This window comes from Syngnathus scovelli, chromosome 1, assembly GCF_024217435.2.
Source record: "Syngnathus scovelli strain Florida chromosome 1, RoL_Ssco_1.2, whole genome shotgun sequence".
Lineage (NCBI taxonomy): Eukaryota > Metazoa > Chordata > Actinopteri > Syngnathiformes > Syngnathidae > Syngnathus > Syngnathus scovelli.
The window spans coordinates 23892452-23918706 of record NC_090847.1 but is presented as its reverse complement, the minus strand read 5'-3'; the positions used below and the strand labels follow the sequence as shown (position 1 = coordinate 23918706).

Here is a 26255-nt window from a genome sequence, read left to right as displayed (position 1 = left end):
AATGTTGGGCTTTTGTGTTGTTGTTGTTGTGTTGCTTCAGATTTCCAAAGAGTCTGCTAATAATAGTTGTGCGATCGGTTACGTGTTGTTGCCAGCGGAGTTGTAAAGTTGTAATGTGAAGCATATGCAGCCCAATCTGTTGCGTTATTTATTGCAAATGCGCGCGACCGTTTCACGCGTCATCTTTGAGCGCTGCATGACTCTAATTAACGCATCATTAAAAGCATAATTCGTATCATTATCCTTTCGCACTCCGCCAGCCAGCAGCCAAGCGACGAGGCGGCAAAGAAAAAGAAAATGTGTCTGTGAAGAAGCCAATTTGGAAGCAGAAAGAAACGGCAAATACACCAACTAGCATCGTTACTGGATCATTAGATTTTATCAATCTATGGCAGATAATTAGAAAATCATACAAGGAAATAACATTTATTTTGATGTGTGTATCACACAATTTAAAGGTCCGGTTATACAAGAAGTGTTTAAGATTACACTTGGTTCTAACTAGCAGTGGTAGGCTAGCTCAAATAGGGTTTCAAATTGAAGCTAGGGTTGCAAATTAGGGTTGGGTTAGGGTTTAGGAATAGGGGTTAGGGACAGGCGATAGGTTTAGGGGTTAGGGTTATTGGTTGAGTGTCATAGTACGGTTTTAAACTAATGCCATCTTTTCATCTTCAGGTTATAGGGTTTCAAAATAGGTTTTCTATTTAAAGTTACAGCAATGGAGCCAGTCTGTACATTTGAGTAATGTGAGTTGTCATCACATCAGGGGCCCTTTTTGAATGGGAGGCGGCCATCTTTTGCACAGCAGCGTGGCGCTGAGGCAAATTGCTCGGCCCTTTTGCATACAGGGGCGGGGCTAAAGAGGCCAAGCACAAACAATTCGTTTAGTTTTTCATTGGTGTTGAAAGTTGAGTAATGTCCTAAGGTGTGTTGATGTTCACTCATTAACGGGGACAGTGAGAGTGGTCATTCAAAGATTTCTTCGATTATCAGTGACGACATGACATGAACAGAAACTAATGACAACCCTCAAAAACTTCAGCGACACGATCAACGATATCAACAACACAAAAAACAGTGATGACAACATAGAAAACATTGACAATGTTGACAACTACGACATCACTATATTAATCCCATTAGCGTGAATGACATAAATGCTCTGACTAATGATATTCCATTGGTAATGATATCAACCACAAACAAGATTAACAATAATAATAACGACAAAGAGTGGATAACATAAATGACGCCGACGTCAATGTAACCAACATTGTTAAACCACATCTGCAAATTTAACAAGATGAATCATATAAACACCCTGAAAATCATAAGACATTAACGTCTATAACCTTCCTGAATCAATGGCGTTAACATCGGCTGTTCTATGATAATTAACCCTGTTCGCATAAAGTTCAGAGCAGAAGCTGCAAGACACACACACACGCACACACACAAGCACTAATAAGTGAAAACCACTTCCACCTCATTTGAATACAAATAGTGTGGGTAAAGTGTTAATTAACCTAACGAGCTTCAAATGTTCTCGCACCCCATTGTCTTACATACACACGCACACACACATGCATATATATATACACATACACGTATATATGCACTCATATATTAAATCCCCGTATAATATATACACATTATATACAGAATGATGCTGTATTCTCTCTCATTTCTTCCGTGTGACTGGAGTGTAATTAGCATGTAATTATATTGTCATTATGAGTTGTTAAATCATTTACACCTTTGCATCTTCTGTGGCACTAAAACCTTTCCAAGGCCAAGTCAACGTTTTTTTGGGCAGTCGTCTGTTTTTGGTCGCCGTGATGACAGGATGTACTCTGATTGTGTTTGTACCCTCGTACATTTAATTACTTTAACTGCAGGTAGTATTTGAGTGGCTGGTCTGTACCTAAATATATTCAAATACTTAAAGTACATGTAGGCTATGTAGTTCAAGTACTTCAGTGATTTGGTTCTATTGAGGTGCAATTTATATTTCCTGTACCGTGAGTCGTTACTTATTATACATGTACGTACTTGTAGTTGTGTTCTCGACTCATGGGCTCAAAAGTTGGTTGGACAGAAGCTGTCAATCACACAAGAAAAATGTTCGAGTCATTAAGTTATCAAACAGAAAAAAAAAGATGACTTCTTTGTTTGGAAGAAAATTTGATTAACTGCTTTCTGCCATCTGCGAATGTCCTTGTTTGTTTCCATGGCAACACAATCAACACGTCATATTTGATTCTAATTTTTTTTCGTATTCTTGAGGAGAAAAGCAACGACGTTAAGAAAACCTCATTCAATGAGTTTTATTTTTGAAACATGAACACAGGAAGTACACTCTATTCTTGTTTTTGACTCTTTTTAGAAGACCACTTCAAATACTTCTCATCCATAAAAGCACTGCGATGACATCGTCACATGACCTCCAAGAACGAGACTGCAAGAGGAAGAGGACAATGACGAAGAGCGATATGGAACATCCCTCCTTTCATTTCCGGCTACGTTTGCTCTCGTTTGGGTCAGCTGACATTTGGAAAAACACCCCAAAACTGGTCACAAATTACAGACCGGTCGCCATCAATGGCAGGCCCCACTGGAAGTCAACGGCATGGAAATAATTTTTGACAGCTTACACCAAACTAGTTTGTATGTATTTTGGGATATTCAGATCTTTGTCATCTTTATTGTCAGGCCTCTTTACGTTTCAAGCTATCGGTTAACTGGAAGTTTGACGCAACTCCTGCAGTGAGTGAGTATGTGTGCGTGTGTGTGCGTGCGTGCGTGCGTGCGTTGGTCTTGGTCCCAGACGTCCTCCAGACTGGCATCCGTCTGTTCACAACAGACGCCGTTTGCTTTTCTCACGTTATTAATACAGTTCTTTCTTTTTTTAAAGGAGGTACATTATGTAAAAGTGACTTATTAATATTTTGCATCAAAATAGTTTGTGGCCTTTCTGGAGTGGCAGGAATGAAACCAACAAATCAACTTGGAGTTGTGTGACTTCATTAAAACATGGCGTTAAGTAAGCCCTCCTTAATTTGATCAAAATTGTGGCTCATTTACATAACCATGCCCGCACACTATGTCCCTCAGCTGAAATGGATCACGTCACAAGTAAGAATGCAAATTTGTACACGTACTTGCCTGTGATTGTTGACTTCTTGTGTGGTGTTAACATGCTAACGTTAGCTCGTGTTGGAGAGTGTTTTTGTGTTTGTTGGCACACTTGACAATCAACAATGTTCTTTCTCCTTCATCTCAGTCCAAACACGAACGGAGTCCGAGTGGCCTTTCCGGCCAGCGTCCGCTCAGTGGTCGCCGATGGCGTCGATGCGTTTGGCGGGGTTCTGCTGCGTGGCAGCTCGCCATCTGTTAACGTGTTGGCTGGCTTTAGAACGCTTGTTTTCCGCCTCAGGGGATTCTTCCTCCAACTTCTGACGCTTGTGTTTGGTTCTGCGATTCTGGAACCACACCTTTACCTACATACGCACAAGCACACAGGTGTCAGGACAAGCTAACATGGCTACATGCTAACATACTAGGGTCACTTGGGTGTCAACTCTTTAAAAAGATCTCCTTCCATTGGACCCTGTCGTGTATCAATCATGATATGCTGACACCACTTGAATGATGCAACAGGAAGAGCTTGTCTTCCAACTTTGAACCAAGAACTCACTGTCACTCTACGACCAACCACACCTGGCTGGAACAAAAGGCACACTAGCACTAACGTTACCCTCTCAAACCTAAAACCTACATCCTGCCACTATTCACACCTGCACAAAAGGTCCGGGCCAGCGTTCCAATCGAACCCTGGTCCGTTTAAAGCGGACAAAACTGAATACACCCTAAATCTCGTGTGTTGGACTAGGGCTCTCAAGGACTGGAATTCCGCACCTCTGACCCAGATCCTTGTATCAAATGCTGTCTTGCTTACCTGTGTCTCAGTGAGGCAGAGAGCTGAAGCCAGTTGTTTTCTCTCCGCTCCGACGACGTAGTGGTTTTTGTCAAACGCTCGCTCTAAACGCAGGAGCTGTGAGGGAGAAAACGCCGTGCGGATCCGTTTGGGTTTCCGGGAGAAAGCGCCGTGCAGCAGAAGGTTCTCTGCACCGCCGTCATCACCTTAATGCAAGACACGGAAAGTCACAAACAGGAAGAAGGCCTCGAACATAAAGTGGAGCACGTTAGCCATGCTAATGTGATCAAGCACATTCATCAGAAGACAACTAATAAACAAGACCCAATTTTGTTTGTTCACTTATAAGCTTCAATCTACTAAATCTAACCTACTAAATGCAACAAACCTAAGATCGGTCTTACTCTGGAAAAGCAAACTTGAAGACCAAACTTGCACCCTCCACCCATGGAACCAACATTACAAACTCGTACCTGTCCTGCAGTCTCGAATCAACATCTTTGAACCGAGCCCAACCTTACAGTAAGTGAAGCTCATAGCATTGTTTTGCACATTAGTGATGCTAATCCACTCAAAGCTATTATCTCTTCTTTCTTGTCATTCTTTCAATTTTATGGTTAGAGTCTGTAAGGTGCAAAATCATTTGAGATAACGTTGCAAAAGTAGAACAGTAGATCTGATTTGTTTGGAGCGTGTCTGCGGCGGTTAAACCATCGGCCAACGGCGTGCATACGGCGTGGTCCTTCATTGAAACGTTTGATATCGTTTACATAAAAACAAAGGTGTAAATGGTCAGCCTGAAAAGATTGCTCGCCGCCGTCACGGCACACGCAAAAAAGTCGGTTGACTCGGCGGCCGCCAGTAAAAAGATGACAACAATGGCGGCGAATGCCGAGTGGTGACGTCGGCGGCCATGTCGTATTGACATGCAAAGCACACGCTGAGGATGAACGGCAAACCTAATCATTAACTCATTCGTGACCCGCTATGCAGAGAGTTTCATTTGTGGACCAAGATAGTTCCGTACAATGACCTTTAACCGGGAATCGGACACAAGTGAATGACTCCGAACGCATTCGCTGCCACGAGGTCAGCAATAGAGAAGGTTTGAATCATCAAATAAATCTTGTATCTATGCCATCAAATTCTGAATCTGAATTACAAACACAAAATTTAAAATAAAAAAATATTCAGCGTAAACCTTTAAAAAAAAGTCACGATTTGGTTGCACATTGAACATCCAGCTACATAAATATCACTTCTGCGTCATTTGGAGAATCCGGGTCAAAGCAATCAACCTCAGCCAACTGATCGGTTGGCACGTAGCGTCAGCTGCTTGTGACCTGTGGCTATTGAATGACGGATTTTTGAAAATCGGTCATTCCTAATCTTATGACACGTTTTCTTCCATACAAAGGTCTGGAAAACAGACAGGAAATGACGAAGGTAGTGGTGGGTGGGGCATGTTTGTATATATGTGTGTGGGGAGGGGGAGAGCAGATGGCGTCCATGATGATGCTTAGATGGCCTCCCCCTGGCACAGGAAACAAGTCGGGACTTGTTAGTCCGCTCGTTAAAAACACACCTGACGATGCTCATTAGCATATTTGCACCACACGCTCATTTGCATATGAACCGCTAACGCCCAAGTGGCACATGCTGGTTTTATATGCAACATGCTAACCATGCTAACCAGATGGGTGACAGATTAAACTACTTCCTATTTCTTGTTGGAATGACACTAAAATGGACACACACACACACAACACACACAGGATTTGGTCTATAAAAGATGTGTGTACTTTTGTGGTTAAAAAATGATACATCAAACATACTCCAATACAGGACGCGAATTTGATGCAAATGTGAAATATTGATAAGAGTTGTACTAAATGGAAACATGACTTCTAATCTCACACATGCACACTAAGACACACAAGACACAATCAAACCCAAACACAGGATCAGTCACACAAACACACACACATACACACACACACACACGCACATCACGCCGACACACAGACACACAAACAAAATTGATCACACACGGAAACACATGATCACAAAATATACATGTACACATTCAACACACACACACATACAACTACACACAACCCACCTACAAGTACACGCCCACGCGAAAAACACCCCAAAACTCACACACACCCATAAACCCAAACAAAAGAGGCGTTTTTTCTTATAAGGGTGTTGCAGCCAGGCTCTCCTGCAGGCCTTGAGGCCCAACACCGTCTTAAATATAGGCTGTACAATGTCATCACTTTGCTATCACGTTTAGAATATTAATATTACTATCAACAATGATGACAAGGATTTATATATATATATATATATATATATATATATATATATATATATATATATATATATATATATATATATATATATATACACACACACACGCACACACACACTCACGCACACGCACACACAAATCTACCTTTGATTTTTGACATACTCAGAAACCACTTTCACATTTCATTCAATTGGAAGTATTCATTATTTCAACTTTCGTCTCTCAATTTTTAAGACTTTCAAATGCAATTACAGATATGATTTTTTTTTCTTGCATTTTGAGGTGACTTTAATAATTGGAAATTATTTTTGTCATTAGTACAAGAATCAATTTTTCAAATTAGTTTTTACATGTTGAGCAAGACTATACGCACGAGTAAAACTATTGTTCTCAAAAATGTAAAAATCAGATTTTGAATAATGCACAAATTAACTGTTTGCTTTTTTTTTTTTTTACCAATAACAATTGAATGCATTCCATTGTGAGCTGTTGGAAAACAATTGAAGTCGATTTTATTCTATTGTCTTATAATTTTTATGACAGGAGTTAGCTTCGATGTTCTTTTTATTTAATCGTAGACTTTGTCTTTTAGAAATGTATTCGTGCTTGTTTAAGCGCAATATGAAAGAACAATGATTGGGTTCGACAACAAATTATTCATCGTTCGTATCTCATTGACGAATCGTCGCTTTTGAAATCAGTAACTGAGAATAGTTTGAAATTAAAACATAATACGTTTACAATAAAAAGTTCTCACGCGTCACAACTTTTCCAAAATTCTAATTATGTCGTTTTGTTAATTGTGTGACGCATTTTGGGTCTTGAAATTCTTGCCTTACCTGCCAGCGTGTGCACGTATCTGTGGTGGTTGTGGAGGATCCAGGAGGCGGGGGGCCCCGCGGCGGCGCCAGAGGGGTACAACAGGCTCACGCCGAGTCCGGGATGTCGGCCGAACACGTGGAGTCCCAAATTGGGTCCGGCAGACGAATACGAGCTTCGGACACCACCACCGGGCCCTCCGCCCGGGAGCTGGTGCAGGGCCTCCGGAAAGCGGAGCGCGGTGGGCCGAATAGGCTCCTCGAAGGCGGTCCGTACCAATTGGATGCATTCGGGCCGCTGCTGCTGCTGCTGCTGCTTCCCGACAAGAGCCTCGATGGAGAAACACTTCTTGACGCCTCCGAGCTGCAACATGGCGGACGGACCCTGTAGACCCTGAGACCCAAACCTCACAGCGGAACCATCCGGCTCCTCTGCACACCTGTGCGCGCGGCTGCGCGTGCGTATTCTCCGTCTTGGTCCTGGCGTGCGTCAAGGCGCTAAAGTGACGAGCGAGTAGCAAGAATTAACTCCAAGCGCAAAGTGGATCCCCCACACCCCCGTAAAGAAACTTCTCACCTCCGCGGAGCCAGTTTGTGCGTGTGAGACGCGTGACACACCTGCCAGATTAGACCTGCCTGGCGGAGTTGTGCCGCGTGCACGCATGCGCACAAGACGACGACCACCACCACACGTTTGCGCAACAAAGTCGATTTTCCCAAATCAACGCAAATCAAGCACCCAAAATGCCCCAAATTAATCGAAACTACAAATATAAGAATCTCAATAATCAAACTCATCCATTCGAAAACAAACTATATACGAACAAATAATTTTAATTTTAAATAAGAATTCAATAGCAAACCATTTTTTCCTATCATACTGATTTATTTCAAGATTTACTATATTCAGCTTTCAGGTACAGCATAAGGATAAAAGTACTACCTGCACACGCGCGCAATCCCCATTTGATATGAAAATATGGTCGCATTGAATTAAAGTTGTTTTTTTAGCTTAAATGACATGATGGTCAGTAAAAACGCAAGAAATCCAATTCAAATTCAAATCGGCTCAGTAGTTCTTGACTTTGAAACATGAATTTTGTGTTGCATCTCACAAAAACTTTTAAATCATTTTTATTTTGATGACGTTGCTAATTGTCAAGAGTAAAATTTTACTATGTATTATAGTCATCAGTCACATCATACGTTTTATTAATTTTTTCATGTTTGTACGCAAGTTACACACGCACGCGTACACGCACACATAGGCTCTTCATATTTGCATTGAAAAAAAATTTACCCTCATTGAAAATTAGAACAAAATGAATGTTAAAATAATGTCGATTCTTAATCTCATGAAGTCATTTACAATAATAATCATGATGTCACGTGCACGTTGAAAAAAAAAAAAACCACGCCACTGAAAAATAACGATATGTTGAATTTACCCAATTTTATTTCATAAAGTGGCAGCACGAAATAAAAGCATCTGGATATAATATTTTTTGGGAGTGGGACTGTACGTGCAAAATGTAGACTGGATCCAGATATCATTTCGTGGAATGTCTTGAACCTATTTTTTTTTTTTTTCAGTGTAACAGCATGTGAAATTCATTGGCCACTCGGTCTTTCCATTTAGACAAAGTATCACGCAAGTGTCTGAGTACCGAGTGCAAGAACCTTTGCCACCTGTAAGTGGGCTGCCTCCCTCAGTGCGCCCCTAAATGGAGCTCCGTGTGAACCGCTTCAACTTCTTTAGCTATATTAGCAATTAGCATTTGTGCCCCAGGCCTAGCGTCGATTCTCGTCTTGGCTGTCAATCAAAGGAGGTGCCTAGGCCAGGCCCCGCCCTCCTAATTAGTCAGCAACCGGAAGTGGACTTCCTGTTTGTGCGTGTGCGTGCCTGGAGGGGGGGGGTCATTACGCGTTTACGGATGAGAACACTTTAGCCTTTCTCTGCCGCCCCCCAGTGGCTCAATGGTCAATCACATTAAAACAGATATTTTAAAAGCTTTCAATAATTTCCTTTAGTCTAAAGTATGTTTTTTTTCGGGAGGAATGTTTTCTCCACTATATATGGAAATATCCCCCTTTTCATTTGTTGCGCAATAATTTTGCATGATTGTCATTATATGCTTGAGTTTTTCTGTTTTATTGAAGATTAGTTCAATCTTACAGTACCTAAAGATAAAAGTCAGTCCACAGTTCAGTCCATGGTTAAAAAAAAATTTAAAAAAAGTGAACACACATGTAAATAAAAGTGCGAGTGCATGACGACAATTCTTATTTTCACAACAAAAATCGCATCTTTGGCAAACAAAGCACCTGAAAAAAAAAGTACAATAACATATTCTTTAAAAAAAAAAACAGTAGAATAAAATAAGCAGCTTCTACTGAAGTGCTGATATGCTAACGTGACACATTAACATGTAGCATTTGAACACCAACACACACTAAAACCGATTCTTAAGAAAAAGCTACATGATGATGTGACATCCAGCATGTAACATTTGAACATGACAAGCTAACACAAAAACTCTACAAGAAGCTTCGTGCTCATGTGTGACGTTGACATTCAGCGTTATGTGGCTACATTGAAAATTTGGTAGCTAACATGCAACATGCTAACATGACATCAATTAAAGTCTTGCATAACAGATAATAACACTGAAAAATTTGCTCCTTTTTGTGCTAATTTGCTAAAATGTGTCATTGACAGGTCCAAATTTTTATGTGTGAATTTACCAACATGACATATTTTAACTCACGTCAACATGCAGCATCTGAACCTGAGGACATGCTAAAAACTAAAAACTTGTTCTTAACTAGAAAAAAGCAACTTGCTAACATGACATGACAACAAGTAGCATTTGCACACAAGAACACACTAAAAACACAAGCTAGTTCTAAACTAGAACAAGCTACATGCTAACCTGACACATCAACATGTTGTATTTGAGCATATGGAATTCTGTCAGTAAACTCAAACGTCTTTTAATTACTTTAAAGCAAAACTACATGCTAACATGTTAGCATTCCCGCAAGCTGAGCGGGCGATTGCAGTCCTATGACTCAGCATTAGGCACTCATGAAGTTTTGAACAGTTTGTGACTTCCTGTAGTTTGAAAAACAACAAAGCAGAAAGAGTATCTGTTGCACTTGCATAGTCAAACTTTGTGACGGAGTTAAGGGGTGGTGCCTACGGTGGTGCCAAAATCGGCTGGGGCCCCATTAGGATGGTGCGACAACAGTAGCAGCCATGTTGAGGGTGGGGCAGGCATCTCTATGATTGAGTTTGAAGAGCAGCTGCTCTTTCTCCTGCGTCAACGTCTCGTTGAACAAACGCTGACGCTCCAACGACGCACGCGCCTCCTCACGCTCAAGACACGTGCGCCTGAACAACAACAACAACAACAAAAAAAACACTTAGCACAAGCTAGAGACCCAACACCAGAGAAACCACGTCTCATTTGTCTGTCTGGCATAAATATTTTTGTTGCATGTTAATTTTGATTCTATTAGCATGTCAAGCTAACATGCTAACACGCCAACATTCCTCCATGGGACGTTTGTGCCCTATCTAGTACAGTCACGCATACTTACTGCAGGACGCTTTGACTTCTGTCCAGACGAACTCGCAAGTCTTCGTTTTGCTGCAACGTTTGCACCAAGTGATCCTCAGCGCAAGACTTCTTCTCCGCCTGAAGCGCAACAACTACGTCAACCGTCAAAGCCACAATATCACGCACTCGTGAATTACGTGCACCTCCCCAATCGCTGTTGTAAACACGAGTTTAAAGTGTAGGCCGGACATGTGTGGCGAATTAGTTCACGCGCGCCGACGTGAGGCCTTACCAGTTGCTCCATGTGTTGCAACTTGCTGTTTTGTTCCCTGAGGCGTTCGCTCTTCATCTCGATAACGAACAACAAAGACTCCTGCTCCGACTCCCAGAATGCACCTGGGCTGCCGTGCGCCTGACATGATTCGTGGTCGTTGGTGAGGCGAAAGCGGCTGGTTGCCATGACGACACACACGTTTACCTGAATGTTCCTGAGTAGATCTTTATTGAAGGTGGATTCTTGGACACGCCTCTTCAGCTCGTTGTAACGCTCCAGCTCTTGCTTCAACTCGCTCACCTCCAGCTCCACATACACACACAAAAGCAGGCTGATGACATCCAGCATGATGCAAACGTGCGTCAAATGGTTGCTGTGGTTACCTTCAAAAGGTTCTCACTGACATGAAATGTCTCCGTCAGTTGAACTTTGACCTCATCGTGAGCTCGCTCAATCTCTGTAGAAGACAAAATGCTTAGGGGGGGGTCCGGGCATAGGTTAGTGCCACCAAGCCCGCCCCCTCTACTCCGTGAAATTAGAGTAAAACTGATTACCGTAATTTCTCGTCTATTTTTTTCCCCACATTTTCAACATTGAGGCATTAAACAAAGATTTGAGACCAAGTCCTCTAGCGTGACCCAGATAATGTAGAAAAAAATATTTGGCAGATTAGTGTAAGTGCATAAGTTTAGCCGAGAACACTGCGGTCGCACACAAACACACACAAACAAGGAGCAGCTACCGTGTATGTGCTGTTGGTGTTGCTGTGCAATCTGTTGTCGCTGTTGTTGATGAACGGCGTTGAGCTGCGCACACGTCTCCGTCTTGACCTTCACATAACGTAAAGTCACACACCGCATTAGCCACTTAGCACGTAGCATGCCAGCCGGTCGTGCACCTTAAGCCACCTTTTCGAGTATGGAGAGCACTAGCGTGCACACTTCTTCGTCGGCGTGCTCCTTGAGAAGCTCCGCCCTCTCTGAGGCGCCATTGGCCGAGAGCACTTCCTTCAGGATCCTCAGTTGCCACTCAGAGTGTTCCAGATGCTTCTCCAATGCCACCTTAGCATTGGCGTTAGCCACACTATCACAGCATCGCTCGAAGCGCGCACGCTTTGCTGAGGGACAAGTCACACCGCAAAAATTGCATCACTTCCTTTACCACCACGCACAGCAGCAGCAGCACATGCACACAGATGCAAACCCAAATGCGCACACAGACACACGTCGACACACAAAGAGACACACTGCCACAAAAGCAAACACTTACCTCCACATTGTCGCCTGTTGCCTTTGTCGTCTTTCTTAGTTTTCTTCTGCAACATCGACAAACAAACCAAAGAACACATTAGCAGAGTCACCAAAATATCAAACAAAATAAGACATTTGACGCAGCCAGCAGTTGCCGCGTTGGTGAGGAGGTCCGATGATGTCAATGTGGCTTGAAGGAGGAGATGGGGCAGTTGAAATCAGATGGGCGACGTCATGCGTGCTGCAATTGTGAAGTTACAATTACGATATTTAGGACTGAGGTTGTGAGACCTCCATCTTTTGCTCTCTTTTCCAATTTATTTTTAAGGATTTTATTTTTGCGATTCCTCTTGCATACATTAAAGTACATCTTTGCCAAGAAGCAGTACTTAGAATAACAGCTGGGTGCCTGCAGAAAGCTTTTTTTTTTTTTTTTTGCAACAACACTCGCAGTGTTGACAATAGTGGAAAAACTTGGAAATGAAATTTAACAACCATCACAACAGAATGCTAATTGCTACTGATGCTAACTGCTAGCATGTCAATCCAGTCACATTAGACAACCGAAAGACGTCTGTGGCGCTAAACCAATTCAAGCAACTAAACCAATTAAAGAGATGAAAACATTTTAGTGTTGACCACGCACTACTTTCTATTCTGAGCAACTCCAAAAGATTTACACGCACGGCTTTGGCATTTATGTAAGAGGCTCTCACACCGCACAGAGGTGGATACAATGAGCAGATACTTCGGAGTCTGACACATGCGACAGGAAGTCATCAACAGTTTTGGTACGTGGTTTGCAGGGAACATGTTAGGAGTTTCATGAATAATGTTGTCTGAAGACTTTTTCCGCATCATTTTAAAGAGTTCTCAGGTGTCAACCCTATGGATTCTTTTGTGACAGATGGCAATATTTGAGGAAAAAAGTTGTCATATTTAATCAACTGAATGTATCCCGGTTTCCTCCTACATTCCAACGACATGCATGGTAGACTGACTGACCATTACAAATTGTCCGTAGGTCTGATTGGGAGTGTGGATGGTTGTTTGACCCTGTGTGCACTCCCTACAATTGGTTCAGTGGTTCGATCCTCGTGAGAATTGAGCATTTAAGAAAATGAAGAGAAATATTATGAAAAAAAAAAAACATGTTATGGTCCCAACAAAGATTTAAATTACATACACACTTCACTGACCGGACACACGCTCCTTGACAACAATGTCTCACTTCCACGTTTAAATTTTTAATGTCACTGATTGGATACGTGACGATGACGTCACGTAACAATTCAAAGATCAATCAAAAACGCGTTTGGACAATTTTTATATCTTGTTTAGGCCTGCTATGGCGTAATCCCGTTTGAAGGCTTGTGCCATTTAAAAAAAAAAAAGTAAAGTCTAATATTTTGTGATCACCACTTCAACGTGTGGGACCCCTCTTTAAATCAAAGGGATAGGAGGTGATGACGTCTTTGAGTCTGTGCGAGTTTGCGTGCAAAACGTCGAAGAGTTTTCGAACATGAGCCAGATTGAAAACAGATGTGCGGTCGTAAAAGTTGCACTATGGCCTAGTTTGTGTCATTTGTTGTTTTTTTGCGTGAGTCTCTCTTCGGTTCGTGCATATTGCCGTGAAAACGTTCGACTTTTGGTTGGCTGTACGTAGTGGAAGTCTGCACGGCTCGGAAGCACGTTGCCCGTGGGCCTCGGTCCCCGGTCACGGCGGGGCTCACCTTACTGTGGCCGCAGCCCATGCCTGCTGAAGCCGCCTGGCCTCGTGTCGTCCCGTTCGTCGCTCGGCCTCAACAGAGTCTTTCTGGGGCTTTGCTCTCCCGTCGTACTCCGTCGCCTCCTCCGGGTGACCGCCGTTAACTTTGCACGAGCCTCAGCAAAGTTCCTGAAAGCACCGCTGCCCGGCTTGACGTGATGATGCGTTCAGGGGCACCGCGGGCAATGAGCTTCGGCTGCCTCGCAGCGGGTTGACGCTCAGCGTTGAAAACACTGTTTAGAAAACTAACGTTACAAATATTGCAAACCTACTGAAGCCTGGAGCTACCTATGTGGATTTAACATTTCTTTGAAAAAAACGTCCTCGAAAGTACCTTCGAAGATATTTGTGAGTTAAAAAGCTTGTTTGCGTATACGTTTGAACGTATTTGCCACTCCAAAAATATTTATTCCACATTGGCCATGCTTTTTTAAAATTGTGAAGAGCACAAGAGAACAACAGCAATGTGAACATACTCTTATTAGTTCATACATAAGTTACTCTATCATTTTAATCAACGTGTAAATATTCCTATTAATTTATATGAGCAGAAAAAAAAGAGTAAATAAATCAATCAAAAACAAGATGGCAAGCTGTCAAGAGCGCCTCCAGTGGTTTTAGGTCATTACTACAAATATTTTGAGGACGCAGCTCTTCAAATATAAAAAAATAAAAGAATTATTATGATGACTTGAGTAGTCGCCCGAGAAAGCAAGCAAGCAAGCAGCTGTTGTTCCCTGCATGGAAAGTTTGTCACGCTTCCCAGAATAACAACAACTGCTGTTCAAAATAGACGCGTGATGAATTCCTCTCGGGAGTTGCCATGTGAGACAGCTCGTCGATATTGATCACAACCAAAAGTGCACATGTCGTGATCAAAAGAAAAAAAAAAGAGTTGATTTTTTTTTCTACTCAGCCAACCATGGTCCCAAATGCATGAAAATGCTTGTTACACTCATCAAACTGGTAGGTTGAAATTGGACTGATCCAAAAAGTTAGGTCAAATCCAACATCTAGGTTTGGTCCGATTTTTAACCTAAATTTGGTTGTTTTTAACACAGCTTTTTTTAGGGTGTAAGAAAGAGAAAAGTTCTCATTTATGCTAACACAATAAAGTTTGTTCGGCGTCAGGACAGATGATATTGCATCAAATAGATTTATCCAATTGCGGGGTTATTCTCCGGTGAAGTAAATTTCTGAGGGAGAATACGCATATGGTCAAATAAATCTCTTACGTTCATCAGGGTGCCAAGTTAAAAACTTTTAAATCGATGCTGCATGAGCGAGTTTAGGCTCCTGGTTGCTCTTCAGTTGTAAGGTGCACAGCGCCGCCTGTTGGTGACATGAGGCTAATTTCAAACAAGGGTTCCAATCACATTTGAGTAACAGGGGTCACATTCACACGAAATTCATCTTATGTGGGACCCCGCCCATGCACTAGAATATTCCTGCAGGCCTCATAAACCAACTGGGATAGGCTCCAGCACGCCCGGGACCCCCGTGGGGACATCCGGAAGAGAAAATGGATGGATATAAAATATTTTATATTATAGTGCAATGTTAAGAATCAAACTGCATGTTCCAGTGGCTTACACGTACTAAAACATTCAAATGAACAAAAATTAATTCCTGAAAGTTGAGAAGATTGCTTTTTTTATTGGTCGTTGAGGTTGAGACAGGGCTGATTAGACAGCCGAGTTGAGGAAGTGATGGACGGCAAGTCGCCAGAAGGACGCCAAGACACCGACGCAGGAGAAGCCGATGAGCAGCCAGAGGAGCCCCGCGCTCACGTAGAGCGCACGCAAACTGACAAATACAAACAAGGTCATGACGTCACCACTGTCGCGTCATGGTGTCACGGCGACACGAGCAGCTTGTCAACTGACCGTTGTTGCGGCGACTCGGCATAACCTTGAAAGTAAAGCAGACGTGCCAACACATACGCCACGCCGCACACGCAAGACGCTCCTGGAGAACACGGACGGACAGGCACTTCAGCACACGAGCTGCGCGCCTCTAGAACGTTACTCACGTCACCTGAGCTGAAGAAGACGCCGGACGTCCACAAGATGGCGATGAAGATGGGGAAATATTCTGAGCAATTCACTCTGCGAGTTCGTCACAAATTAGGAGGTAGCGTTGGACGCATGACGTCATCTTTCACTTACTGAGCCCTGAAGACTCTCTCAAATTGGGGGTGTCCACTCGTACACGGGGGGGAAACGCCAAACTTCCTCCGGGCGCTTATCACCTGCAGGGAGAAGTACGCTGCCATACATAGGTGGCAGTGCCACGAACATTTGAAGACTTCAACTCAGATGACACAATTACACTCAAACAACATAAAATGGCCCCCCTTTCTCACCTTGCTCCAGGACGGCGGCCACGGTGACGGCGGCTAGTCCCACATAGTGATGATGATGCAGCGCATCCATGACGTTGATGAAGTGAACGGACTGGCGAACGGTCCCGATACTAGGGAGCCCTTTGAGTGGGTGGGTACGACTGGCAACGTATGTAAATGATTACAACGCAATTTATTTACACGCACAGACATGGGCAGACGCACACATGCGCTGCGCATATTATCAAGCTCACAAACAGATAGGCGGGAAGGGTTTGTGGGGAAGAAGTATATTTACAAGTCATAAACCTCTTGTTTAACACAAACATATCAAAAGTAGAAAATACTTACAAAAATGGTCTGCAATATATAAAAATAACATCTATGTCCAGCGCGCAATGTTACATACAAAAAATAGATTTAGAAACATTTACACACAAACGAGGTGACGGATATGCTCCACCCATCGGCCAATGGCAATGCATTCCGGTCGGAGCGATCTGTCCATCCGACATCTGTGAGAGCGCATCCAGGAAGCCGGCATGTCCACCTGGGGTCATGTGACATGTAACGCCGCGCGTTACGAGGCATCATGCGAAATGTCATGTAACAAGTGGTGTCATGTAACATCGCATCAAAGAATGTGTCAGGTGTCACGTTGTCCGGCGCATTAGACAATATATGGGTCCAGGTGGAGTCAAAATCAAAACGTTTTGACATCATGCGACGCGGTATTCTCAGACATGACATCACGTAACGTAACATTGCACGTCATCTGATGGGTTATGCGACATAATGGAACTTGTGGTGTCACATTATGCATTACCTGAATGTCACAACACATGGCCCAGATGGTGTCAGATAATGCATCACGTCAGATGTCACCTGATGCAAGTTACAGGTGTCACATGACGCATCATAATATCTGACATCATGTGTCATCTGACACGCAAGTGACATACCCCGACACATTTGATATGTGATGTCATATGACACGTTGGTGACGTGGCAAAACCTCATATCAGGTGATCGGTCACGTGACCCTACTCAGGGGAAACCGGCGGCGCGACACGAGACGCATGCGGGTTTCTGCCCGTCGATGGCGGCGAGAAAGCGCAGCGGTATCGACGTCTACTGGTGTGAGGCGAGCAGCTCGTCGAGGTCTGCCATCCACTCATGCGCGCTCTGACCCTTCAGCAGTGACTCCACCAGGTCGCTTTCGGCGGCGAAGCTCCCAGCAGCGGCATTGTATCCGAAGGAAAGCTGCTGCTGATTGGCCGTCCTGCTGACCTGGTAACCTTGGTTGCATGGCAAGCCCTGCCGCCCGCCACCTGTAGCAGCCCCGAACACCGCCAGGTCAGGGAGGACGTTCTGATTGTTCGGGTGGTTCTGAGCTGCTTGCTGTTGAGTCTGGGGCGGGCCCAGGCTCTGAGGGTTGGGCGGTGCGCGCTGCTGGGCACTCTGCATCATGCCCACCACGGGCCGCCCGGCGGGGTTGGGGGTAAATGTGGTGGCGGCCATTTTGGGGATGCGAGCCTGCTGCTGCTGCTGCATGTGGAAGGCATTGGGGGCATTGACGAAGGTGTTGGGGGGAAGACCGGCATTAGCGGGCGACGTTTGTTGCTGCCACACGCTATTCTGGGGGGCCTGCATGTTGGTGGGCATACGGGCGGCAGCCATCTGTTGCTGCTGCTTCAACATGGCGGCAGCATTGGGCTGTTTGTTGAGGTGCTGCTGTGCCATCAGGTTGTGCCTGTACAGGGGCTGACGCTGCTGGGCCCCGTGCCCACCGCCCGGGTGAAGGCTCATGTTGTTATACAGCACCTGCTGCACGTCCACACCAGTCCCGCCGCACGACGCCAGCCCGAGGTCCGCTTGGCTCGCCGGCGGAGCAGCGCCGCTTGCCGTCATGGCACCGGAGGCCATGTTGAGTCCCATCATGCCTTGTGGCTGAGGAAACATGCGCTGGCCGGCCGGGGCGGGGCCTCCCATGGAAGACACGCTGGCCAGCGACTGTGACGAAGCTGAAAGCGGACAAAGTATGATGCACGTTATTCACAACAAGGCGTTCCCTGCATATCGTTAGACAATCAGTCTGCTCTCATGCAGGACGCAACAAATCTGACAATATTGACTGCTCAGAGGCTGAAATTCAGGGAAATCTGGATGACTGTAAAGCAAATAAAGTCTCCTAACCATTAGTCTATTAAAACAGTTGGTGTCAGGGTTTTTCAGATTATCCTTATCGTATGATTATGTTGGAATGCAACCGGTAATAAACTAGCTTGTCCCATCCTACACAAGGTCGTAAAACACCCCCTGATATGTTTTGACTAGAGGACAAGGGCTTCCTATTCAGCCTACTCTTACCCCCACTCTGTTTCTCTTAATAAATATGCCCTTGCAGGAGGGAGAGTTTAGAGTGAACTCTCCACCTGCAGGTATCTAAAAGGACTTACTTGTCTCCCGTGTGGTTCTTGCAAAATAAGTTGGAGTGAGCGAATCTCTAACAGTTGGCAACAAATTTAATAATTGACTGCTTGGCGATTAATCGCTGCGCTCCAAGCTGATTTTTTTTTTTTAACCATTTTCCCAAAACGTTGAAAAATAATTCAGTCATTTCGTTAGCCATGTACTGAACATTGCAGTGTTAACAAAAAAAGTTAAACAACACAAAAGTGTTCTGCATATTTGCGAATCGCCATTTTCAGAACTTTTGGGGTAACTTTGTGTATCCTTGCAACTTGTCAGGTCGTTTACAAACTAGAGGAACGATTATTAATTAGTCAACAACTCATCTACACCCCAATTACGGGCACCAGTTTGGTCACCGATTAGTCGTTTAGTGACTGTTTCACTTGAAAGCACATCCAACTGTTCTACTCCAGCGACAGAATCTTTTTTCACCAAATAGCAATCAGCTGAAAAGTCCATGAGTTGAAATTTGTATCCACACCAAGATTAAACTTGTCTTGGCCATGGTTGCTCATAATTGACATTCATAATTGACACAACGTGGAGGTGTAACCCAAGCAGTTAACATTGAGACTTTGTTCTCTTCACAAAACATTAAAAAAAAGGAGAAGTGATGTTGACGTCAATGACGAAACAGCCGTGTGGTGTGCAAATGAGCTCGCTCCCTCATTTGTATGCTATGTACTGCTCCCATAATAAAAAACAAAAAACAAAAAAAAAAACACATGGATGGAATTGTTGGGATGCATGAAGAACGCCAGGAAAGCTGGAGCCCAGACTCAAACCCTGAAACTTAAACACTGACCTGTAAACTGGCTGACGGGAGCCTGTGGGAAAGCGTTCTGATTTGCCGTCTGTCCGGGCTGGTCCTGGTACTGAGGCGGGGGTCTGGTCAGGTGTCTCTGAAGCTGCTGGTCCTGCTGACGCTGTTTCTCCTGCACAGCGCAACACCACAACGGGATTGGTCACCAAGCATGTGGTCGGAGGTGTGAGAAAGTCCCATACAGGTTATAATTAAGATGTCTCACGTCACCAATTAGCGTAATTTCCGAGATAAAATGCAGTTGCAGCTATGTTTTTGTTTAAAGAGCACGCAGGTTTTGTATATTTTTCAATTGTACATGGAGTTACTCTATTGGTTTTTGTTAACTATATTAACATTGGTCCTAAGTGGAAATGATGCAAAGTTTGTGAGTGCCAGCGACTTGGAGGCCCGAGAGCCACTTTGTTGGAAATGTAGTGGAAAGTGACCTGTTCTGCCATCATCTGCTGTCTCTGCAGGTACTGCTGCTTTTGCTGCTCCAGAATCTGTTGTTGCTGTTGCTGCTTGAGTGCCGCCGCCTGGCTGCCGAGGTAGGCCGTGTTGCCGTGGTTACCCGCAATGGCGTTGGGCCCGGGCGCCGCCGCCGCCATTGTGCCGCCGCCCGGCGTGGATGTCAGGGCGCCGGCAGGATTGGGGCCGTGTGGAGGCGCCGGGTACGAGTTCTGGTCCTGCGATAGAAAGAAATAGACGGGGTATGACGTCCGCACAAGGACAAACGGTACAGGCGCAGAAAAAAAAAAGCCTTCTGCGATTTCTCTCGCATGTGACGTGACAAACCACTTTCCCAGAAGCAATCACAATAAACAATAGTGATATTTTGTTTTGCTCAATGTCACTGATATAGTGATATTAAATCATAAATAATTCAGGTCCAATTGTAATTACCTTGCAATTTTTAAAGATATTCAAGATTTGCATGGACGCACGAGCTCCTGAGTGTGTGCGTTTGTGTCAGTTGGAGCTGGCGAGAAGCAAAACAGAAGGAATCCCAGATGGACTTTGACTCAAGTCAAATGAGTCCCATTCAAACAGCTAGCGGGATGTGGAGTCTAGCGTCACCTGCCGGACACTCTTGCCCATTTACCTGCCAAGCTAATGTTAGTCATGAGCTCATGTTAGCAGGCATCTATGTGACACATTAGAAATTTGTTTGACTTTTTTAACCCTCAGGCCTTGTGGAATTTGAGCGATGTTTTCCCCCAGCTTGTTTATGGACATTTTAGACCACCTTTGAAAGTATGGATTGGGTTGGGTTGGGTTGGGTTGGGGTGGGTGGATGGATGGATGGATGGATGGATGGATGGATGGATGGATGGATGGATGGATGGATGGATGGATGGATGGATGGATGGATGGATGGATGGATGGATGGATGGCGGACAGACACAACTGTTCCACATGGTGAACAGAGAGTAATTTCAATGCTTCATATTAAGGGTGTCCTAAAGGACAAAAGTAAGATCAACAGGGCCTCTACACAATTAATCAGTTATGAAAACATTTGTTGATCAATTTCATTATCGATCAGTTTTCAATGAACTGGTTGTTACACCTTCACAGTATCTGGCCAATAGTTAGCTGAAGTTTGAAATCCCAAATGTTGTGTGTTACCTGCGAGTGTGTTAGTGTGTGTTGACGAAAGTTCATGTTGTTCTTCTGCTTAATTTGCTGCTGCTGCTGTCTGAGCAGGCTGAGGAGAGCCGCCTTGTTCTGGCTCTGGCCGTTGGTCGGCCTGGGTGGCCCGGGCCCAGCCTCAAAGTGGGACAGGGGCTTGGTGTTGTTGTAGTTCAACATGGCTGCTTGGGCCCCCGGTGTGGGCGGGTGGGTGAGAGTTGGCCCCTGAGGTGGGTGGCCTAGCACACTGGGGTGGCTGGCGGCCCCCGCCATGTAGCTGTTGGCCCCCGCCTTGGGTGAGGCCTTGGTGGGCTGGCCGGGCATCAGGCGCTGCTTCTGTGCACCGGAATTGAAGTCCTGTGGGTACAAGGAGGGGGTGGTTGGCTTGTCCACGCCAAACGCCGCACCCATCGTGCTCTGCGAGGGGGCGGCCATCTGTGTCCAGGGCGGAGGGTGTGCGTGAGGGCCTCCCTGTCCATGGAACTTGGTCCCGGGGGGCGCAGCTTGTTTGTGCTGTAGCTGGCTGTGGAGATGTTGTGCCCGCTGCTGCTGGGCGGCCAACTGCTGAAGCTGCTGGGCGGGGGACAGGTCTTTGGCGAGAAGGTGGTTGGGGGGCGGGGGGTGCTGCCTGGGCGGTGGTGCGGCTGGGGAAGAGGCGGATGAAATGGCCGCCGGAGAGCTAGTGGGGTGAGGAGGAGGCGGAGGCCCAGAAGACGCCGAGCGGACGTGAGGGGATCCGGTGCGCGAGTCCTGCTCGAATGCGGACGGGGAAAACTCTGCTTTCACACTTCCCAAATCCATAGGAAGGAGACTCTGGGAGGGCTTGCTGCCTGCTGCCACGCTAGCGCTTCCCGAGTTAGGAGTCATCTCCAGAGGGTCTTTGCGGTCCTCAAAGTCATCATTGAGGATGTCCTGGATGTCCTCGTAGTCCACGGTGCGGTTGAGCTCATCCATCAGGTCGGACCACACCTGCTCATCCAAGTTGAGGTCCGGAAAAAGGTTGTTGTTATTGTTTCCTCCTGCTGATGGTGGCATGATGGGCAGGATATCATCAGGCTCCTGTTTCATCTCCTTACGGTGAAAGTCAGCCGATGCCGCCTCCTTGGTGCCATCTGCTGTAAATTCAACAGAGGGGCCGTGTATGCCGTTGGAGGACAGCGCGTCGCCCAGGCCCAGTTTGGAGTCCAGGGGGGAGCCGTTGGCCTTGGCGGCAGCGTCCATACAGGCCTTCTTACTGGACGGGAAGCCGTCTGAGAAGCCGTTGACCTGCTCGCGGCTCAGAGGCGAACTAGCACTCTCCAGCTTCCTTTTCACCGTCTCCTGCAACTGCAATGCAAACCAAAAATGGCATACATGATACATCAAAAGGACTTTGAATGAAATCATTTTAATCCACTGAATTGAATCAAAATAAGTTGGCTAAAATATTATTTTTTTGCAGGTTACGGGTTAATAAAAAAACAGCAAGGTTCGCATTGAGACATAAATTGCGCAGCAACAATTAATTTCCTTTGATTAATCGACGAATATAATGAAAAAAAAAAAACATTGTCAAAATGTCCCTCCATTGAAAAATTGACATGTATTAAGTTTCATCAAGCTTTCATTATTAATAGTACATGCTTGTCCTTGCGATGATGAAGACTTCCATTTATTACAACATGATTGGCTGATTTCACCCAAATCCAAGGCATTAAGAAATTAAATATGAACAAGCTCTTCAAAAGTACAAATTGAGTTACATGAAGGCACGGGCACCATCTTGTGCACCGCAAACAAGGGAGAGTGCTTCCTCTACGAGTGGTATCACTCACTCACTCACTCACTCACTCACTCACTCACTCACTCACTCACTCACTCACTCACTCACTCACTCACTCACTCACTCACTCACTCACTCACTCACTCACTCACTCACATGCCGAGGTCTTGTCTCTATTGATTTTATACATGTGACAAACTAGGAACAATCTTCCCCCTTCAGCTGTCAACATCAAGTCATGTGACAAGTGGGCAAGCAACAAATGTGTGTGTATGTGTGTCGGTGCACTTTCGGTGAGTCAAACAGCGCTGAACAAGCGAGCGATTGAAGTTTCAGAACTTGAAATTCTGGTATTACTCCGGCCCTCGGTTGCCATAGAAGCAACCTGCAGAGGAGGGGCAACAGCATTTTGGACAATTTTCCGATGACCCCAACAACCAACCAAATCATCATTTAGCATTTGTCAAATTGATATCATATCCTGATTTTGGAAGAAACGATAGAAATTCAACCCTATTTTCTTAAATCCGATTCATCGGGTGAAAAAAAAAACCGACAGATTGATCGATCATCATAATAATTGGACATGACACGAGCAAATGAATCAACAACTAGAGGAAGCCTTTCCTTCATGCTTGCTCTATTTTCTGGCACAAAAATGCCAAATATTCATGATGGCGCTTGGATGGAATGCTAAGGTCGAACTGCTCACATTTTATTTTGACTGCTCTTCCATCTCCATTTCCATCTATTGTTACACACGTGTTATATGATGGAATCTTAGATCTGCGCAAAAATTAGCGGCGACTCAAATGAAGATTACGGTGGGCATGGAAAATGCCAAAGGTGAATCAGATCAAATCTGATAATGTGTTTCTACTATATTCTGACAAGAGATGACGCTACTGCCATGTTGCATTTACAGACACTTTTGGGTGAGCCATGTTGAGGGAGCCCTGCCGCTAGCAAGGACTGGCCCAGGATATGCGTGCAAGGCTTGAAAATGATTTATTTGTCAAGCGGTTGAACTTCTGTATAGTTACGAACAAGAATAAATGCCTCTACTTTGAGGGCATCCAATTTATTGAGTTAGTTTCTACATTTGGCATCCATGCATTTTACTCTCTAGTCATGGTGGGTTTAATTTACTACATTTTAGAAGTCGTAATATGAGTCGTAGTTCTAGTACTAGCAGTTGTAGTCGTTATAGTTGTAGCAGTACTTGTATTAGTTGGATCGGTAGTAGCAACATGACAAGTAGTAGTTGTAGGAAGTATAAAAGCAGTAGTTGTAGTTTTAGTAGTAGCACAAGTAGACGTCGTTATGGTAGTAAAGGTCGTTGTAAATAAAATTAGTAGTCGTAGCAGTAGGGATGCTGATCGCGGTAGTGTTGGACTCACTGCAATGAGCGTGCTGTTCCGGCTCTGTTCGGCGACTACTCCGCTGCCGTCGCTGAGCTCCACGCTGGCTGCTCCAGCACCTCCTCCGCCATTGCCGGCTCCGGGTGCCCTCTGTCCGGCCTGATCCCCGGCACTAGCCGGAGGCTGACGGTGCTTATTGGACCTCTTGGCCTTGGCCTGAAGGCAGCGCTGGTGCAAGGCGAGGGTCTGCTGCCTCTCCAGCTCCAGGCTCTCCAGCGCGGCGGCCTCGTAGCGTCTCTCGCAGCTGTTGTGATGCTGCCGGAAGAGCTCAATCCTCCGCCGCAGCCGCTCCATCACCGCGCTGTGTCGCGGTGTAACAAAATCCGCCATCATCAATTAAAAAAAAAAAAAAAAAAAAGCTTGCGGGCTCAGGTTAGGTCCATAAAACGCTGTCTGTGGTTCTCGTTTTTTGTGACTACGGGCGTCCGTAACCCCTCCTCCGCCCGTCTCTGAACCCTTACAAAGCCAGCCGTGATGCTGGCTCCATTGGAGGTTTACGGCCTTCGGTCACCGCCGGTCAGCCGTCCGACCTCTTGGCCCAGTGAGGAGAATGAGATGCTATGTGGAGTAGCGGTGAAAGGAGCACCGAGAAGCCGCGTCCAAGTTGTCCACAAAGCTAAATAACTAGCGCATTAGCAACATTTCTGTTGTGTTTACATGCTAGCACATTCCTGCACTCGCTAGAAGTTGCACGGCCGAAAAAAAGTGGGAAACGAAGTGGCCGTTCTGCCAAAATGGGCTCACCAGGCACAGGGCATGATTTTAGGGGGGAGATTTCATGTCAACTCGGTGGCAACTTAAGTCGCTCGATGAATGTTAGCTGGCTGCTAAGCTAACGCGAGCGAAGCCACTCCGCGACTCTGAGCGGACTTTCTTGTTCGCCAACTTCGGAGGCCTTTCCGGCTCCACTGGCGCACAAAATGGTGGTCTTTTTTCTTCGGGCGCTACGACGACATTGTCCGCATTTATCAAAAGGACTTACTGTGAACGTGGGGCTGGGCCGTGCGCTCTCTTTACAGCATCTGTTGAGGCAACAGCTGATCCTCCACCCGCCTGGCCGCTTGCTCACCGCCTCCTCCCGCGGCCGCCCGCCCGCCTCCTTACCTCCCTCTCTCAGTGTAGCTAGGCTAGATGCTCGGCTAGCTCTGCTCGGGGGGGCTGCCTGCCTGGCAAGTTAGTAAGCGCCATAACAAAGCATGTTCGGAGCGGCCTGGTTATCAAGTGGTCGCTGCGGGTTGACGGTGCTCCTCCCGGATTAGGGTTGCGCGTAGCCCCGCGAGTGCTCGTCTATTGTTTTCCGAAGGACGGGTAGGCTGACGCCGCCATTTTGGTAACTTTCTCTTTTTTTTTTCTAGCTAGGAGAGCGTAACGTATATGCCCCGCCCCCTTGCTGGTGATACGTACACAGCGCGGATGGATGGTGCGCTGTGTGAATGCATAATTGATTTTTTTTTTTTTAATATTCATATTAGGATCACAGATTTTTGTGATTTATTTCTCAAGCAATTTTAATATATTTTAAGACATTTTATATATTTATTGAAACAAATATCTGTTTGGAATTTTATATTTGCACATACACAGTAATTGGGAGTGATTTTTGTTTAGTTTTTTTGATAAGATACATTTCCCCCCCAGAAATACTTGTAGTATAATACACGTTAAGTTTTCGTTGCTTATTTACAAACTCCTTTAAAAACTATTTTTCGTGCATATTTTTTTAAACATGGAAATTTGAACTTTTTGCACCTTTTTTTTTTTGTACACAGTAATTGTATTTATCCGGGTTTTACCTACTTTGTAATATGACTTAACTATTGCCCTGATGTGTAGATAGATACCCACCCAACACACAGATCCATTTTAGGCATCTTATGATAAGCACATAT

At 45.1% G+C, this 26255-nt stretch overlaps 4 protein-coding genes across 7 annotated transcripts; all 4 read right to left on the bottom strand.

Moving 5' to 3' along the window:
* Nucleotides 1-2302: 2302 nt before the first annotated feature.
* On the bottom strand, nt 2303-7807 carry emx3 (empty spiracles homeobox 3). The gene is made up of 4 exons (XM_068652336.1): nt 7650-7807; nt 7094-7570; nt 3959-4143; nt 2303-3500 (listed from the first exon to the last, which is right to left on the bottom strand). Exons 2-4 carry the CDS (start codon nt 7443-7445, stop codon nt 3330-3332), a joined length of 708 nt encoding a protein of 235 aa, XP_068508437.1. The 5' UTR covers nt 7446-7570; nt 7650-7807; the 3' UTR covers nt 2303-3329.
* Nucleotides 7808-9200: 1393 nt separating this feature from the next.
* On the bottom strand, nt 9201-14115 carry ccdc69 (coiled-coil domain containing 69). 2 transcript variants are annotated; one of them, XM_049752143.2, is made up of 9 exons: nt 13893-14114; nt 12179-12224; nt 11818-12026; nt 11652-11739; nt 11293-11366; nt 11114-11215; nt 10928-11047; nt 10676-10773; nt 9201-10466 (listed from the first exon to the last, which is right to left on the bottom strand). In XM_049752143.2, the coding sequence occupies exons 1-9, from the start codon at nt 13911-13913 to the stop codon at nt 10304-10306; spliced, it is 921 nt and encodes a 306-aa protein (XP_049608100.1). In that variant the 5' UTR covers nt 13914-14114; the 3' UTR covers nt 9201-10303. The 2 variants fall into 2 exon arrangements, with proteins under 2 accessions (XP_049608100.1, XP_049608090.1); XM_049752133.2 differs by having other exon boundaries at nt 10928-11215; nt 13893-14115.
* A 1243-nt stretch (nt 14116-15358) lies between these two features.
* ltc4s (leukotriene C4 synthase) lies at nt 15359-16419 on the bottom strand. 2 transcript variants are annotated; one of them, XM_049752189.2, is made up of 5 exons: nt 16293-16419; nt 16096-16195; nt 15965-16035; nt 15814-15895; nt 15359-15733 (listed from the first exon to the last, which is right to left on the bottom strand). In XM_049752189.2, the coding sequence occupies exons 1-5, from the start codon at nt 16360-16362 to the stop codon at nt 15613-15615; spliced, it is 444 nt and encodes a 147-aa protein (XP_049608146.1). In that variant the 5' UTR covers nt 16363-16419; the 3' UTR covers nt 15359-15612. The 2 variants fall into 2 exon arrangements, with proteins under 2 accessions (XP_049608146.1, XP_049608136.1); XM_049752179.2 differs by having other exon boundaries at nt 15814-16035.
* A 126-nt stretch (nt 16420-16545) lies between these two features.
* Nucleotides 16546-25747, bottom strand: maml1 (mastermind-like transcriptional coactivator 1). 2 transcript variants are annotated; one of them, XM_068651281.1, is made up of 6 exons: nt 25349-25747; nt 24346-24667; nt 21181-22509; nt 19998-20237; nt 19552-19681; nt 16546-18295 (listed from the first exon to the last, which is right to left on the bottom strand). In XM_068651281.1, exons 2-6 carry the CDS (start codon nt 24658-24660, stop codon nt 17403-17405), a joined length of 2907 nt encoding a protein of 968 aa, XP_068507382.1. In that variant the 5' UTR covers nt 24661-24667; nt 25349-25747; the 3' UTR covers nt 16546-17402. The 2 variants fall into 2 exon arrangements, with proteins under 2 accessions (XP_068507382.1, XP_068507373.1); XM_068651272.1 differs by having other exon boundaries at nt 24346-25747.
* Between the last annotated feature and the right edge of the window lie 508 nt (nt 25748-26255).